The sequence below is a fragment of the Microplitis mediator genome, chromosome 8 (genome assembly GCF_029852145.1).
Source record: "Microplitis mediator isolate UGA2020A chromosome 8, iyMicMedi2.1, whole genome shotgun sequence".
Lineage (NCBI taxonomy): Eukaryota > Metazoa > Arthropoda > Insecta > Hymenoptera > Braconidae > Microplitis > Microplitis mediator.
In genome coordinates this window covers 19,838,506-19,851,963 of record NC_079976.1, presented here as the reverse complement: position 1 = coordinate 19,851,963, position 13,458 = coordinate 19,838,506, and the positions used below count along the sequence as shown (strand labels likewise).

The window sequence follows — 13,458 nt, the reverse complement described above, 5'->3', positions numbered from 1 at the left end:
TTTTTTTATTGTTAAAATCATTTTTTATACTTGAAAAATTAATTTTTCAGATGCATGCTTCATTAAAATAAGTTTTTTATTGCTTGAAATTTTTTTAAGGGGTTAGGGGTAGTCAGAATTTTCAAAAAATCGATTTTTTTTTTTTTGCATTTTCTTAAAGTATAATATTTTAAAAATATTGTGTGAAAATTTGAAGTGAATCCGACAAATTCTTTTCGAGTTATTTAACAATGACCAAAGGACGCTCGGGTGCTACGTGGCATTCGAGTGCAGGTAGCTAGAAACAGCTGCAAGCAACCGACCTTTCGGGTTTCATTGTCATGAATATCTCCCCATTTTAATGTATTTATAATTATATATATATATATATATATATATATATATATATATATATATATATATATATATATATATATTCACAATTTGTAGGTAGTACAAGAACTGAAAAATAATTTTTGGTTGCCAGTATACCTGTAGTCGTTGCACTGATCAGTCGATAGTTTTGTGATAAATTATTTCTCAAGTGAATTAAATTATTAACCATGGGACGTGATTCTAGAAAGGTTTCAAGAGAACTTCGGAGTTCTGAAAAAATTAATAAGTCGCGTTCAGTCAAAAGAAAGAATGTTTTTAATCCGAAAACAGCCGAACGTGATGAAAGTATTCAGAGTACATCTTCTAAAAAATTAAAACAAAACACTGAAGATGATGTACCTGAAGACAGCAGTACTGAATTTCGAATAATAAATTTTATTCAGGTATTCACTGCAATTTCTGCTCTTATAAAATGTAAAAAATGTGATGGAAATGTAGTGTTTCAAACAGCAAGTACACGTGGGCTGGGATTCAAAATTGTAGTTGCATGTAATAACTGTGGAAATGAATATATTCCTTCCTGTTCTTTCGTTGGGCATTCTTATGAAATAAACAGACGTTTCATTTTTGTAATGAGAATACTAGGAATAGGATACGAAGGATTGTGCAAGTTTTGCGGCCTGATGGACATGCCGTCTTTTTTAGATAAATCTACGCATACAATTTTACTGAAACAGATTTTGAATTGTAGTAAAGCCGTCGCAGAAACCTTCATGACGAAAGCTGTGAATGAAGAAAAGCAAGCAATGCCAACAACTGAAAATGAAGATATAAATCATCTAACTGTATCGGGAGATGGAACCTGGCAAAAACGGGGATATACATCGTCATTTGGAGTTTCTTCTATAATTGGCTATTTTACTGGAAAGATTCTTGACATAAACATTAAAAGTGCATATTGTAAGCTATGTGAGTATTGGAAAAAAAAAACAAATACTGTTGAGTTCGAGGAATGGTATCAATCGCATGAAGATGTGTGTTCTGCTAATCATCAAGGGTCTTCTGGGAAAATGGAGGTGGATGCGATGGTCGAAATGTTTTCGTATTCTGAAACTAAATATGGAGTTAAGTATGCCAACTATATTGGTGATGGTGACTCCAAGACCTATTCAGGAATTATAAAATCAGATCCTTACGAAAATACAACTGTAAATAAAAAGGAATGTATAGGGCATGTCCAAAAGCGGATGGGGAGTCGATTACGTACGCTGAAGAGTAAACAAAAAGGTCTTGGTGGTCGAGGTAAGCTCACAGGAAAATTAATAGACAAACTAACTGTGTACTATGGTTTAGCAATACGCCGGCATTGTGATTCTATTGAAAATATGAAATCTGCTATAATGGCAACCTTTTATCACTACGGCTCGAGTGATGAAAAACCGAATCATGATATGTGTCCAAAAGGCGAAGAATCTTGGTGCTCTTACCAGCGCGCTGAAGCAAGAGGAGAGCTTGATACCTTTTCTCACGATTATTCTCCTTTACCTTCTGATGTTTTAAAAGCTATCAAGCCTATATACGAAGATCTTAGTAATGAAAATTTACTTTCAAGATGTGTAGGTGGATTCAATCAGAATAATAATGAAAGCTTTAACCAACTAGTATGGAAAATATGCCCAAAAACGGTAAATACTAGTTTTACCATCGTACAAATAGCTGCATACGTTGCTATGTGTATATTTAATGAGGGTATAAATTCATTATTAGTCTTGATGAATACACTAGGACTTAATTGTGGGCCTAATTCTCATCGGTATGCAGAAAGAATGGATGCTGCACGTATCAAAGTAGCAGATAAGCGCGCTAATGATAACACCCGAGAAGGTCGATTGCAACGTAGGCACCAGCAAATCGATATTTTGGAAGCTGCTATGTCGGCTGAAGAGCTATTATATGGTCCAGGAATAGATGACTCAGTGTAAGTTATTAAATAATTCTTATAATTCGACATAAATCCATAGCAAAACTTTAAATGCGTTTTTCTCAAAACTATGTTTTCTGAACTGGTGATCACTGTAACTTAAAAACTGCTCGGTAGATTTCAATAAAATTTATTGTACTTTTGAAATACATTAAAAACTCGTGCCTGATCGAAGGATTTTTTTTTTTTTTCAAAATTTCGATTTTTTTTTAACAATAAACTGTCGGTTTTTTTCTCGAAAATTTGAAAAAAATTTCCTGAGGCCGCCATTTTGTTAATTTCGAAAAAAAAAAAAAAAGCTTCGATCAGGCACAAGATTATCTATTAATAAAACTAATTTTTCTTGTCCGATTGATTTTAGATGAATCTCCAAGGACTTATGATGATCACCGCAAAGGACTTCGGGAGGAACGGGCTCTACAAAAACAGCGATAACTTTTTGAATTATTAATTTTTTTTTTTGAAATTTTCGTGAAGTCAAATCGAAACGTGTTCTAATAAAGCTATGTTTTTATTTTTGTCAAATAAAGTAATTAACTACAAAAAAAAAATTATTGAAAATCATCATTTTTTCATACCCCTGAGTACCCCTAACCCCTTAAATGGCTTGAAATTGTCTATAGAACACCTTTTAGGAAACTAAAAGTGCGTGTGAATACGAATATTTTAAGTTCGTTACCTGCGCCGTTCTAGACATTTTTTTATTGTTAAAATTTTTTTTTATACTTAAAAAATTAATTTTTTAGATGCATGTTGCATTGAAATATCTTTTTTATTGATTGAAATTGTCTATAGAACACCTTTTAGGAAGCTAAAAGTGCGTGTGAATGCGAATATTTTAAGTTCGTTAACTGCGCCGTTCTAGACAATTTTTTCATTGTTAAAAGTATTTTTTATACTTAAAAAATTAATTTTTTAGATGCATGTCAAATTAAATTAACTTCTACAATGCTTTGAACTTTTAAAAATGCTATATATTGTTTATAGAACCTTTTAGGAAACTAAAAGTGCGTTGCAGTTTGAATTTGATTGATTCATCCGATACGCTGTTCCAGACAATGTAACTATGTAGTATTTTTATAAGTGGATATCTGTACATCGTAGGTTTAAAATCATACAGTTGCTTTTCTATTCTACTTTTACTTATGTTACAATCGTTATTAATAAAAAAGAATATTTGTAATCAGTGCATGTGTGTTTCATTATAAATTTTGAATTCGTAGCCGAAACACTGCTCCGTACTTGTGAGCCTATTTTTTACTGATTTTGTTTCTTTTTTATTGATGAATTTGTATAAAATCAATTATCATCTGTCCATTTTTCATCTTACTCTTCGATATTATCAACCATTTACGCCAGTTTATTTTATTGAAACTCGACGAATATTTTTTGATAATATCAAAAGTAATCCAAATGTAGTTGATTATGTAACTATCAAGGTAAGATTTTGAAATAGACATCAATTATAGTTGAATAACGTAGATGTCGCAAATCTATAATTCCTTCATAGTCGATACTACAGTCATTCATTTTTAAATATAATTTATACCGCAAGATGGAGTTCATTACAGTCGGTAAGGACCCTCTTTATCAACAAAAACCCATGAAACATCTTCTTAAGAGAGCGCGAGTTCGTCAACGTAAATGCGTCAACGAAAAAACATAAGAATCTTTAAAAAACCTTGGGCATTTAAATATTTATATCAATGGCGAGATTTGAACTTTTTCAGGTAATAGCATCGAATAAAAGGTAAGTAATTAATAAAAACAAGCATTAAAAATTAAAAATGAATTTTAATTAAAAAAAAAAAAGAAAAATCGGGGATTCGAACAGACGTCTTAGAGAGTCTGTTGTAAAAGAGTTAGTGCGCGACCATTGTAACACGTTATAAATTAATGACAAAAGCTTATACAAAAATTATATTTCAAACTTCAAATAACCATTAAGATTAATGATGATTGTTAATAAATGATTAATATTGTAACGAATGTGAATCTGATCTTTTTAAATATTTGAATAGCTAGAAAACAAATAACTTCTTCTCTTGTTTTATAGATGCGCGACAAAAGTCAGTCAGTCATATATTGACAACTAAACAGCATACGTCTTGTATCAATAAACTATATCTTTGATTGTCTTTCTTTTGCTGCTGTTAATTGTGGTGTTGTTATTTCTAATATAAGTGTGTTATTATTGTAGTGTATAAGTAATATTAATTTATAAGATACCAATCACTACAATAATATCAGTAGTAATCAAAATATTGAATTATGCCATAAATAAAATTTATTGGCAACCGCGTAATCGGAGGATTTAGTTTTGATATATACTAGAAATAATTTGCATTGGATTTTTTGTGAAAATCAACAATGCTTAATTAATTAGAAAACGATGATCATAGTTCGATTTTTTTCTTTGGAAAATGAAAAAAAAAAAAGAAAAAATTCGCCTCAGGCGTGGATTCGAATTCACGACTTATTGAGTTTCAAGTAAAAGAGTTACCGCGCGTCTGTCGGAGCGCCTTGAGATAACCGCATACAAGCACATACAAAAATTATATTTAAGATTTAATAATAATAATTAATTATTAATTAATCAATTAATAATAATTAAATATTAATTAATCAAATAATAATAATAATTATTATTATTTGTATATGTTTTACATATTTATTGGCTGAAATATTCATAAAAAAAAATTTGAGGCATACGGGTGCCAGAAACTCCACCCAACTGAAAAATATTCAAATGACAAATTTATATGAAAAGCCGGATAGTCAAAATGTAAATTATTCGAAAAAAATAATATACGTTTACAATTGAAGTGAAAAGAAACAGAGTATAACTCAACAACTTTGTAACTGTAAATTATGCCATCAATCAAGACTTAAAAATGTTATTGTATGGAAAACACATTTTGTTCGAAAGTAAATATGTAAGTATGGGCTCGGTCGATATTACCGACAAAGTTTTTCATGAGCTACGTCATTAACTTCACTCGGTAACACAATTTTCGTTCAGAACGAATACCCAAAACAGAGCGTGAATTAAATTTGAAAATTACAGCAGCACAAATCTTTACTAATTGATTTACTTATTTTATTTGATAGGATTAAAAAGAAATATATATAATATATTAATAAAATAAATAATTAGATTAAGAAGGAATATATGATAATATTAATAAAATAAAGAAATTATTTATATTTGTTTTATTTTATTTATGCTTCACACAAATTACGAAGAAATAATGTACAAATGTTTTATTAATCATCTAAAAGTAAAATGTATTGTTCATCATTTCCTGTGTCATCATTATCAATCACAATGTAATTTCCCTCACCAACAGCAACTGGAAAGTAATAAATAAAATAAGAATACTTATAACATCGTGTAATGTCTATTACTATTGATATGAATAATATATTACCATGTTTCTTTATAGGAGCATTAATGAAATTATTAACATCTTCGACGTTTGCAATAACATTTTCATTTTCCAGGACAGGAATAATGTGAGCAGCACACTCTAAAAAGTGAGGAATGTCAAATGTGTTGCGGGTGTCCATTTCCCAAATTTTTTTCATAATTTCTGTATGAAGTATATGTTTAGAACGCATTAGACGTCTAACAGCACGTCCCATTAATAAAGCTTGAAGCTCATTTCGTATAACTTTATATAAATTTTTCAAACATGCTGTAAAGAATATTTTAGAATATAATAAAACTTGATTAGGAGATAAATTTGTTGAATAAAAGTGTTTCTAGAAATATAATTAATTGCAGTAGAACAATATATTGGCTAAGATATACAAGCTATATTAGATAACAATATATATATATATATATATATATATATATATATATATATATATATATATATATATATATATATATATATATATATATATATATATATATATATATATATATATATATATATATATTGTGACGTTATTTTTCGTATGGGGGTCAAATCAAAGTGAACGTCACAAACACCAACGGATTTATTGTATTTACGAGCATGGTAATTCAAGACTTATAATTTAGCTTACAGTAATTTACGATTTTTATACTGATTTTTGATTAAGTTATAGTTTAAGAATTAAATATGGAGTAACGTTTGGCTACAGTTATCAATTTTTGGATAAAGAAAATAAGAATTAGAATCAGAATTATTGAAAATTAGTATGGGATATGGTTCGAGATTAAAGTTTGGGGAAATGATTGTTTGAGTTTTGGATTTTTAGTATTTTGAGTATGTGGACGAGTCAGTATTACCGTGGAGCGGGACTTAAATTAGTCACCCGGTATCATCTGATGATAGAACCTAGTTCTATCCCTCTGAGACTTCTTGGTTGATTGCAGAGGTCTAGCTGAGATGCTAGTGCTCCAGTATATAAGGAATTTGACGGATGCAGAATGGGATCAGTTTTGGAGTTTTGGTTTGGCAGGCCTCAACAGTAATTTTGTGACCGTTGCTGTTGTGGAAGCCGTTTAGTCATTTTTAAATTATTAGTCTGACAGGCCTCAGAGGACAAGTCATGACCACTTGTACCGCAGAGGAAGTCATAGGTCACTTAGTTTATAAGTTTTATGATCCCAGCTGAAGTCTGTTCCAGGAGAGCAACTGCCAAGGATATCCATACTCAGAATGGGGTTAGTGAGTACGTTTGGTGAGGACTTGAGCCTCCAGTTACCGTTATAGTAAAGATTGGGTTGGATTTGAGAATTTAGAATATAGAGGTCAGTTATTGATAACGATAGGATTGAGTTTGGGGTTTTTAGAATTGAGAATTGAGAGAGACAAGTTGAAGGGAGACCTTCGAGGAGTACGGACGTGGGCATTCGACTCTAGTCGCTTGAAGCGAGTAGATGTGTGCAGTAATGGCGCTACAGTTCAAGGCATTGCGGAAAGCTACAGATTAAGATTATTGCTACAGAAGTATTGTTTAAAAACAGTGTAAGACGTTACTTGATATTTATTCACCGGACATAAGGTATGAAATAATTATTACAAATAATTAATCGAGTTCGAATCAAAAGTCTTGAGGTATTATGCTCCTGTTTTAATTAAAGAAAAGATTCAATATCTGAGAGAATTATGAGAATAATGTTACATTTTTAGAGTCACGATCATGTTCCATTGTTAGTATTATTTTATAAAAGAATTATAAGAAATATGTGTGATTGTTAAACCAATTAGTGTCTAATTAACATCGAAATGAGACCCATGTACATTAGTTTTACGATTTTGCTAAAGAGAATGTTCTAGAGTATCGAGTCTGTAATTATCGTTCTAGTTTACCAACTATTATCTAATTATCATTTAGTTCTAGTTAATTAATTGATTGATTTATAAAATATCGATACGTATCATTTAGATGTCAATTCACCTTCCGTTAAGATTAGTTTTATTGTGTTCAGCATTCGTTGTAGAGACAAAACATTATTTGTACTGAACTACCGTATTTTATTTATTGTTAAATAGAGTTTTGAGGTTATTTGTTGTGAAATAAAAGTTGCAAATTAAAAATGAATCTACATGACTTTGGGCATGATGTAACCCGGACCACTCCCTCTCTCCATGAACCTACACACTGAGCGACACCATGGCATACCGTAACTCTGTTTTTAGTTTTCCAGTCTCCGTTTTGTTTTTGCTTATAAGTTCTGAGCATTTTTTTTGTTAAGTTGTAGTTGAGTTTTATTTATGCGTGGTTTTGGTGATAATTCTACAGATCAAAAATTATCCAAACTTCATGATTTACTGGTTTGGTGATTCCAGTGATAAAAATTACCTGGCGCCCTATTCGTATTGAGACGGGAGGCTAAAGGCAGAGAACGAAGTTATAGCGCGAAAATTAGCGTCTAGTTTTTGTGTTAATATATATATATATATATATATATATATATATATATAGCTGAATATAGTACACTATGATAAATTTCCTAAACATGGATTAAATCTGGAGTGAATAAGATGTGAATAAAACTCACTATTTATTCTATATGCGGAGTGATGATTTTTAACCTACTCCTAAACTCTGAGCGACAAACCCGGATAAAAAAATTATATATAATCATATATAATTATAAGTGATTGTATGTAATTTATGCAATTCGTATCTAATTATATATAAACCATTTATAATTTGATATATAATAACATATAATTATATAAACATATATAATGGTTTTTACTATATGATCATTAATAAATTATATACAAACGTACAATTGTATGTAAAATTATTCATTCCAATTATTTACTTGCAAGTCTTTTGATTCTAATTGATATTGGAATTAAAATAAACAAGTATTAGGTATCTATCTGAAAACGATAATCAAGTAACTACTTATAGGCTTTCTTTTTTCCAGATGCAAATTAGTCACAACTTATATAATAAAACTTTCAGTTATTTATAAAGAAAACCAATAATTACCAGTGAATTGCCAAATTGATGGATGTACACCAAAGTAGTCATTTAAGCAACGATTATAAGCTTCAGAATAGTTATTGGTTGTTGATATAAGATTAAAAATACTAAAATTTTCGGGTTTTATAATTCTGATCCAGTACGATACGTAGTAATACAAAAAAGAACCAAATGGTTGACTAATAGCCGTGTAATGATTCACTAACCATTCGAATGCATTTTCTATATCATTAGCAGGCAGTAGAGCTAATGCAATTATTTTTCTAAAGAAAATTTTATCATCTTCCCAGTATCTTAAAAGTCTTAATAAGCCTAATTTATCAGCTTTCTTTATTAATGCCTGTAAAGAATAGATAATACATATAAGTTTAAATTAATAATAAAAATTGTTTCTATTAACATATCGATTTATGAAATATTTCTTCATACTTGCGTGTAGTGAAAGTAACAGCCTCGGCTAATTGCATTTGGAAAACATTCTTTAAATGCATTTCTGAGCCCGACTTCATAATCCATCATAAAAGACAAAACCTGTAAATGAGGTGCACAACGGGCAAAATATCTGATAACTGCCAGGTAACATGATTTTGACTTTCTGGACATAAAACTCCATGATACTGGTAAAACCTAAAAGTTGATAATGAGAAAATTAAAATAAACATGATTAAAAACTAACAATCTTTTAACTTATAAATTAAATCTCCGAAAATCTCAATTGAGTGTTGCATATAAAATTTGTTTGATTTGAGCTTATTCATAAGATATAAAATTAAGATATAACTACAATGTTAAAAAATTATTAAACGAGAAGAATGAAACCATAACCAAGAGACACGAGTATTCTACGGGAAGAGATATTATTACAGTTTCACCTATCTACTCGAAAAAAGCGCTAACTGTAAGGTGGAGTCAATACCAGCAATACTGGAAACGAAAAGAACGGTGATATACGAAACATGAACAGATTATGCTAAACTAAGATAAATTTCCCTCTACAGTTGTATTATAAATCTGGACTTGGTCACCAGAGAATTATCTTTGGAACTATAGAAATACCAATAAAGCAAATACGAGTACTGGCACAGCTAAGACTAGCTGAAAATAATAAACTGGTGTGCATAGTTAAAGGCATAAGGTATATGAAATACTAGGAACAAATGTTAAATTTGCAGATGACATGTAGTTGAATGGATCGAGCATGTTAATTAGCACAGTATGGACGTGCTAAGCACAGTAGTGGTAACTTGAACATAGGAATACCAAAGAAAGTTACCATTTCTATTATATGCTTATCATGACAGAATAAGCAGCATATCGCGTTCTAAAAGGTAAAAGGGCGTATTGCTACAGATTAGTAGGGAATTATGCCAAAAAGGCGTATAAAAAAATTTTTTTTTGCCATTAGCTTTGAAATTTTTAGAAACGCAAAGATCTGCAAAAAAAAAAAAATTTGGGCATCCTCGAGCTAAAAAGGCGTACCTCAAGACATACGCCCTTTTACCTTTTAAAAAGTAGTGCCTAAAAGTAAAAGGGCGCATTACAAAAAAATCAAGTTTTAATACAAAATACTGATAAATAGTTTCACAAGAAGGGTTAGATGAAAAAAACAGTCTCCTACACTTTTTTTTTCAAAATGTATTACAAATAAAATAGTAAAAAAAAAAAAAAAAAAAAATGAAAACATCAAATTTTTAATTAAATAAAAAATTTTCATAAAGGTTATAAAAATTAAAAATTTACTGACTTTCTTTAATTAGTGTTTTGGAATATGGATCCGTCATCAATCCGAATAATATGAAAAAAAAATCCAAGGTACCGGTTATTTCTGCTTTTTTTTTTTTCAATTTAGTATAAGAATTTTAAAACAATATTATAAACTCTAATAATTAACTGTGAAATGAAATAACATTAATACAATAACGTGTATTTTGTGATTTTTCTAGATATACTTTTAACTTTAATATTGATAGAACGTATTAGTTAGAATACACCTTTTTGACTGCAGCATTTTTTTTTTTTTTTTTTTTTAGACTTCGGTTTAGCTTTTTAATCAATTTTTCAGAAAAAAAAATTTATACGCCCTTTTAGCTTTTGGTCACAAAATTTTTGGATTCCTAAAGCTAAAAGGGCGCATAATTAAAGACATACGCCCTTTTACCTTTGGGAAAACAATGTTTCATTTTCAAGCGTAGAAAGTGTTTACTAATCTATTGGCGATGAAAAAAAAATTTATGCGCACTTTTACCTTTTAGAACGCGATATAGTCATTTATAAGTAACAAACAACTCCAGGTCTTTGTATAATCGACATACTCAGAGTGACAAATGTAAACAGTTGTTTATAACTTTGTATAATACAGCTTTGATTATATACATTTATCAAATAAATATTATAAAAATGAAAAAATTTTGGCAATACCGTCGTATCATCAACTGATAGCATAATAGTGAAAAATTGATAAATTTTTCTTGGTTTTCTTGGACAGACTTTAAATGTAGCATCTGCGTAAATATGGGTAGACTGAAAAGTTCTTAATAATACTGGATCTAAAAAAAAGGTAGCAATAAAACCATCCTCTCCATAAACATTTGTCACTGTCAAGTGACTATTAGCGGAATGATATAAATGTTTCCATCTTTCAGAATTTAGTAATATATTGTATTCTTCTAGAGAATTTGGTATTGATGGACACACTGATTTTCGCCAGTTCAACATGGTTTTCGAAATTGTTATAAATGGTACACACGTTGATGCTCTTTGATGCCTAAAATATAATTTGCTCAGTTCTTTAATTCATTACATTGAAAATTTGACATCATTTCTTTTCATTTGTACATACCTAACGCTAACGTTATTAAAAATATTACGTAATTTATCGTTGCTCGAAATAAAAGTAGCATATAACTCTTTTTTAAACCTATAAATTAATTCGTCATCCATATTTCCGAAATGATTATGCTCTGCTGTTAGAACAAGTGGCCCGCCTTCACTTGATGATGCTCGGGCGAAGCATTGTTTGCTGCGTCTTTCATGACACTCAAAATATCTGAAATTAACGAAAATATAAATTATTATTTTGTCATGGTGGAAATGATGATTGTAGGCGAATAAGCCGTAAAATCTTGAATTATTAAAAAAATATAATACTAAAATTAATGGAATTTAATTTGCATGACTGTGAATGTTGCAGACATCAGACAAATTTAAAATTATTATTAAATAGAGTAAATAATTAATAAAATTAAATTTTAAAAAATGCACATTCAAAATATTTCGAAATTAATAAGTGCATTTTTAATAAATATCATTTTTTTTATTATTTACTCTATTTAATTATAGTTTTAAATTTGTCTGATGTCTGCTACATTCACACTCATTAATTTATACATACGCAGTATTTCTTGATGTAGAACTCTTCACGTAACAATAACTATTCTGAAAAACAAGATCAGAATTTTTATTGCTTTGTGACCAAATTGAAACATTATATTTAATGAGTTAATTCTTTGACTATTCAATTATACTTGATTTTTTTTTTTTTGCTTAAATCTTGTTCTTGATTAATAATATCTATTTATTTTTTATTATTGTATGATTTAGGGGCTGCAATGTTCAACGGTGGTACAGTTTTGAACAAAAATTATGTCATGATAGATAGTTTTTTCTAAACAGAAAGTTAATAACACACTTACCCGTTATAGATGGCAGTAATCATTGTTGATAGAGACTCTCCAAAATTTTATATGAAACGGGATGCTTGGTTTCACGAAATTATGTTACCAACCGTTGAATTGTTGATATAGTCTTTTTTAAATTCCCGCTGAGAAAATTGACGATTTTCGAAAAATTCGGGAAGTTATTGGTTTCACCCCGATTTTCAAAAACCGGGTTTTCATCATATGTCGACATTTGAAGGTGCTAGGATGCTATTCTGACAATTTCAGAGCGATGTCTGTATGTATGTATGTGTGTGTGTGTGTGTGTGTATGTGTGTGTGTGTGTATGTGTGTGTGTGTGTGTGTGTGTGTGTGTGTGTGGATGTAAGCCTCTCATATCTTTTTGATGAATAAACCGATTTAGATGGTTCTTGCGGCATTCGAAAGATATCTTCTAAACTTAGATTTTCAAAAAATTTTAGACCATTTAGTCAAATAAACTCTGAGATATTTAAGAAATACGAAAAAAAAAATAATTTTTTTTTTCGTTTTTTTTTGGATATTGTGAAAACTGTTGGATCGATCAATTCCAAAACCTAATCAGCTCTAGAACACGATGAAAGCTTCCGATTGCCACCAAGAACGTCTCAATCAGATAATCCGTTCGAAAGATATCGTCGACGAAAGAAACAGTAGAAAACGGTTTTTTGCGAATATCGTCGAACGACTAAACCAATCATTCCCAAAATTTCATCAGCTCTAAACCTTAAGAAAACGCGCCGATTGCCACCTCAACCGTCTCAATCGGATAATCCGTTCAAGAGATATCGTCGACGAAAGAATGAAAAAAAAATCGTTTTTTTTTCATTTTTCGTGAATATTTCGGAAACTATCAAATCGATCAATTCCAAAACCTAATCAGCTCTAGAACTCAATAAAGGCATTCGATTGCCACCTCAACCGTCCCAATCGGTTAATCCGTTCGAGAGATATCGTCGACGAAAGCATAGAAAAAAATCGTTTTTTTTTCATTGTTCGTGAATATTTCGGAAACTATCAAATCGA

General features: G+C 30.0%; 1 protein-coding gene across 3 annotated transcripts; it reads left to right on the top strand.

The window, feature by feature from the left end:
- The first annotated feature begins 424 nt into the window (after positions 1-424).
- LOC130672912 (uncharacterized) lies at positions 425-2,888 on the top strand. Of its 3 annotated transcripts, XR_008990793.1 has the most exons (3): positions 425-2,000; positions 2,101-2,293; positions 2,658-2,888. XR_008990793.1 is itself a non-coding variant. In XM_057477693.1 (2 exons), the coding sequence occupies exons 1-2, from the start codon at positions 543-545 to the stop codon at positions 2,164-2,166; spliced, it is 1,524 nt and encodes a 507-aa protein (XP_057333676.1). In that variant the 5' UTR covers positions 425-542; the 3' UTR covers positions 2,167-2,888. The 3 variants fall into 3 exon arrangements, 2 of the variants coding, with proteins under 2 accessions (XP_057333676.1, XP_057333675.1); XM_057477693.1 differs by having other exon boundaries at positions 2,101-2,888; XM_057477692.1 differs by having other exon boundaries at positions 425-2,293.
- Positions 2,889-13,458: the final 10,570 nt, after the last annotated feature.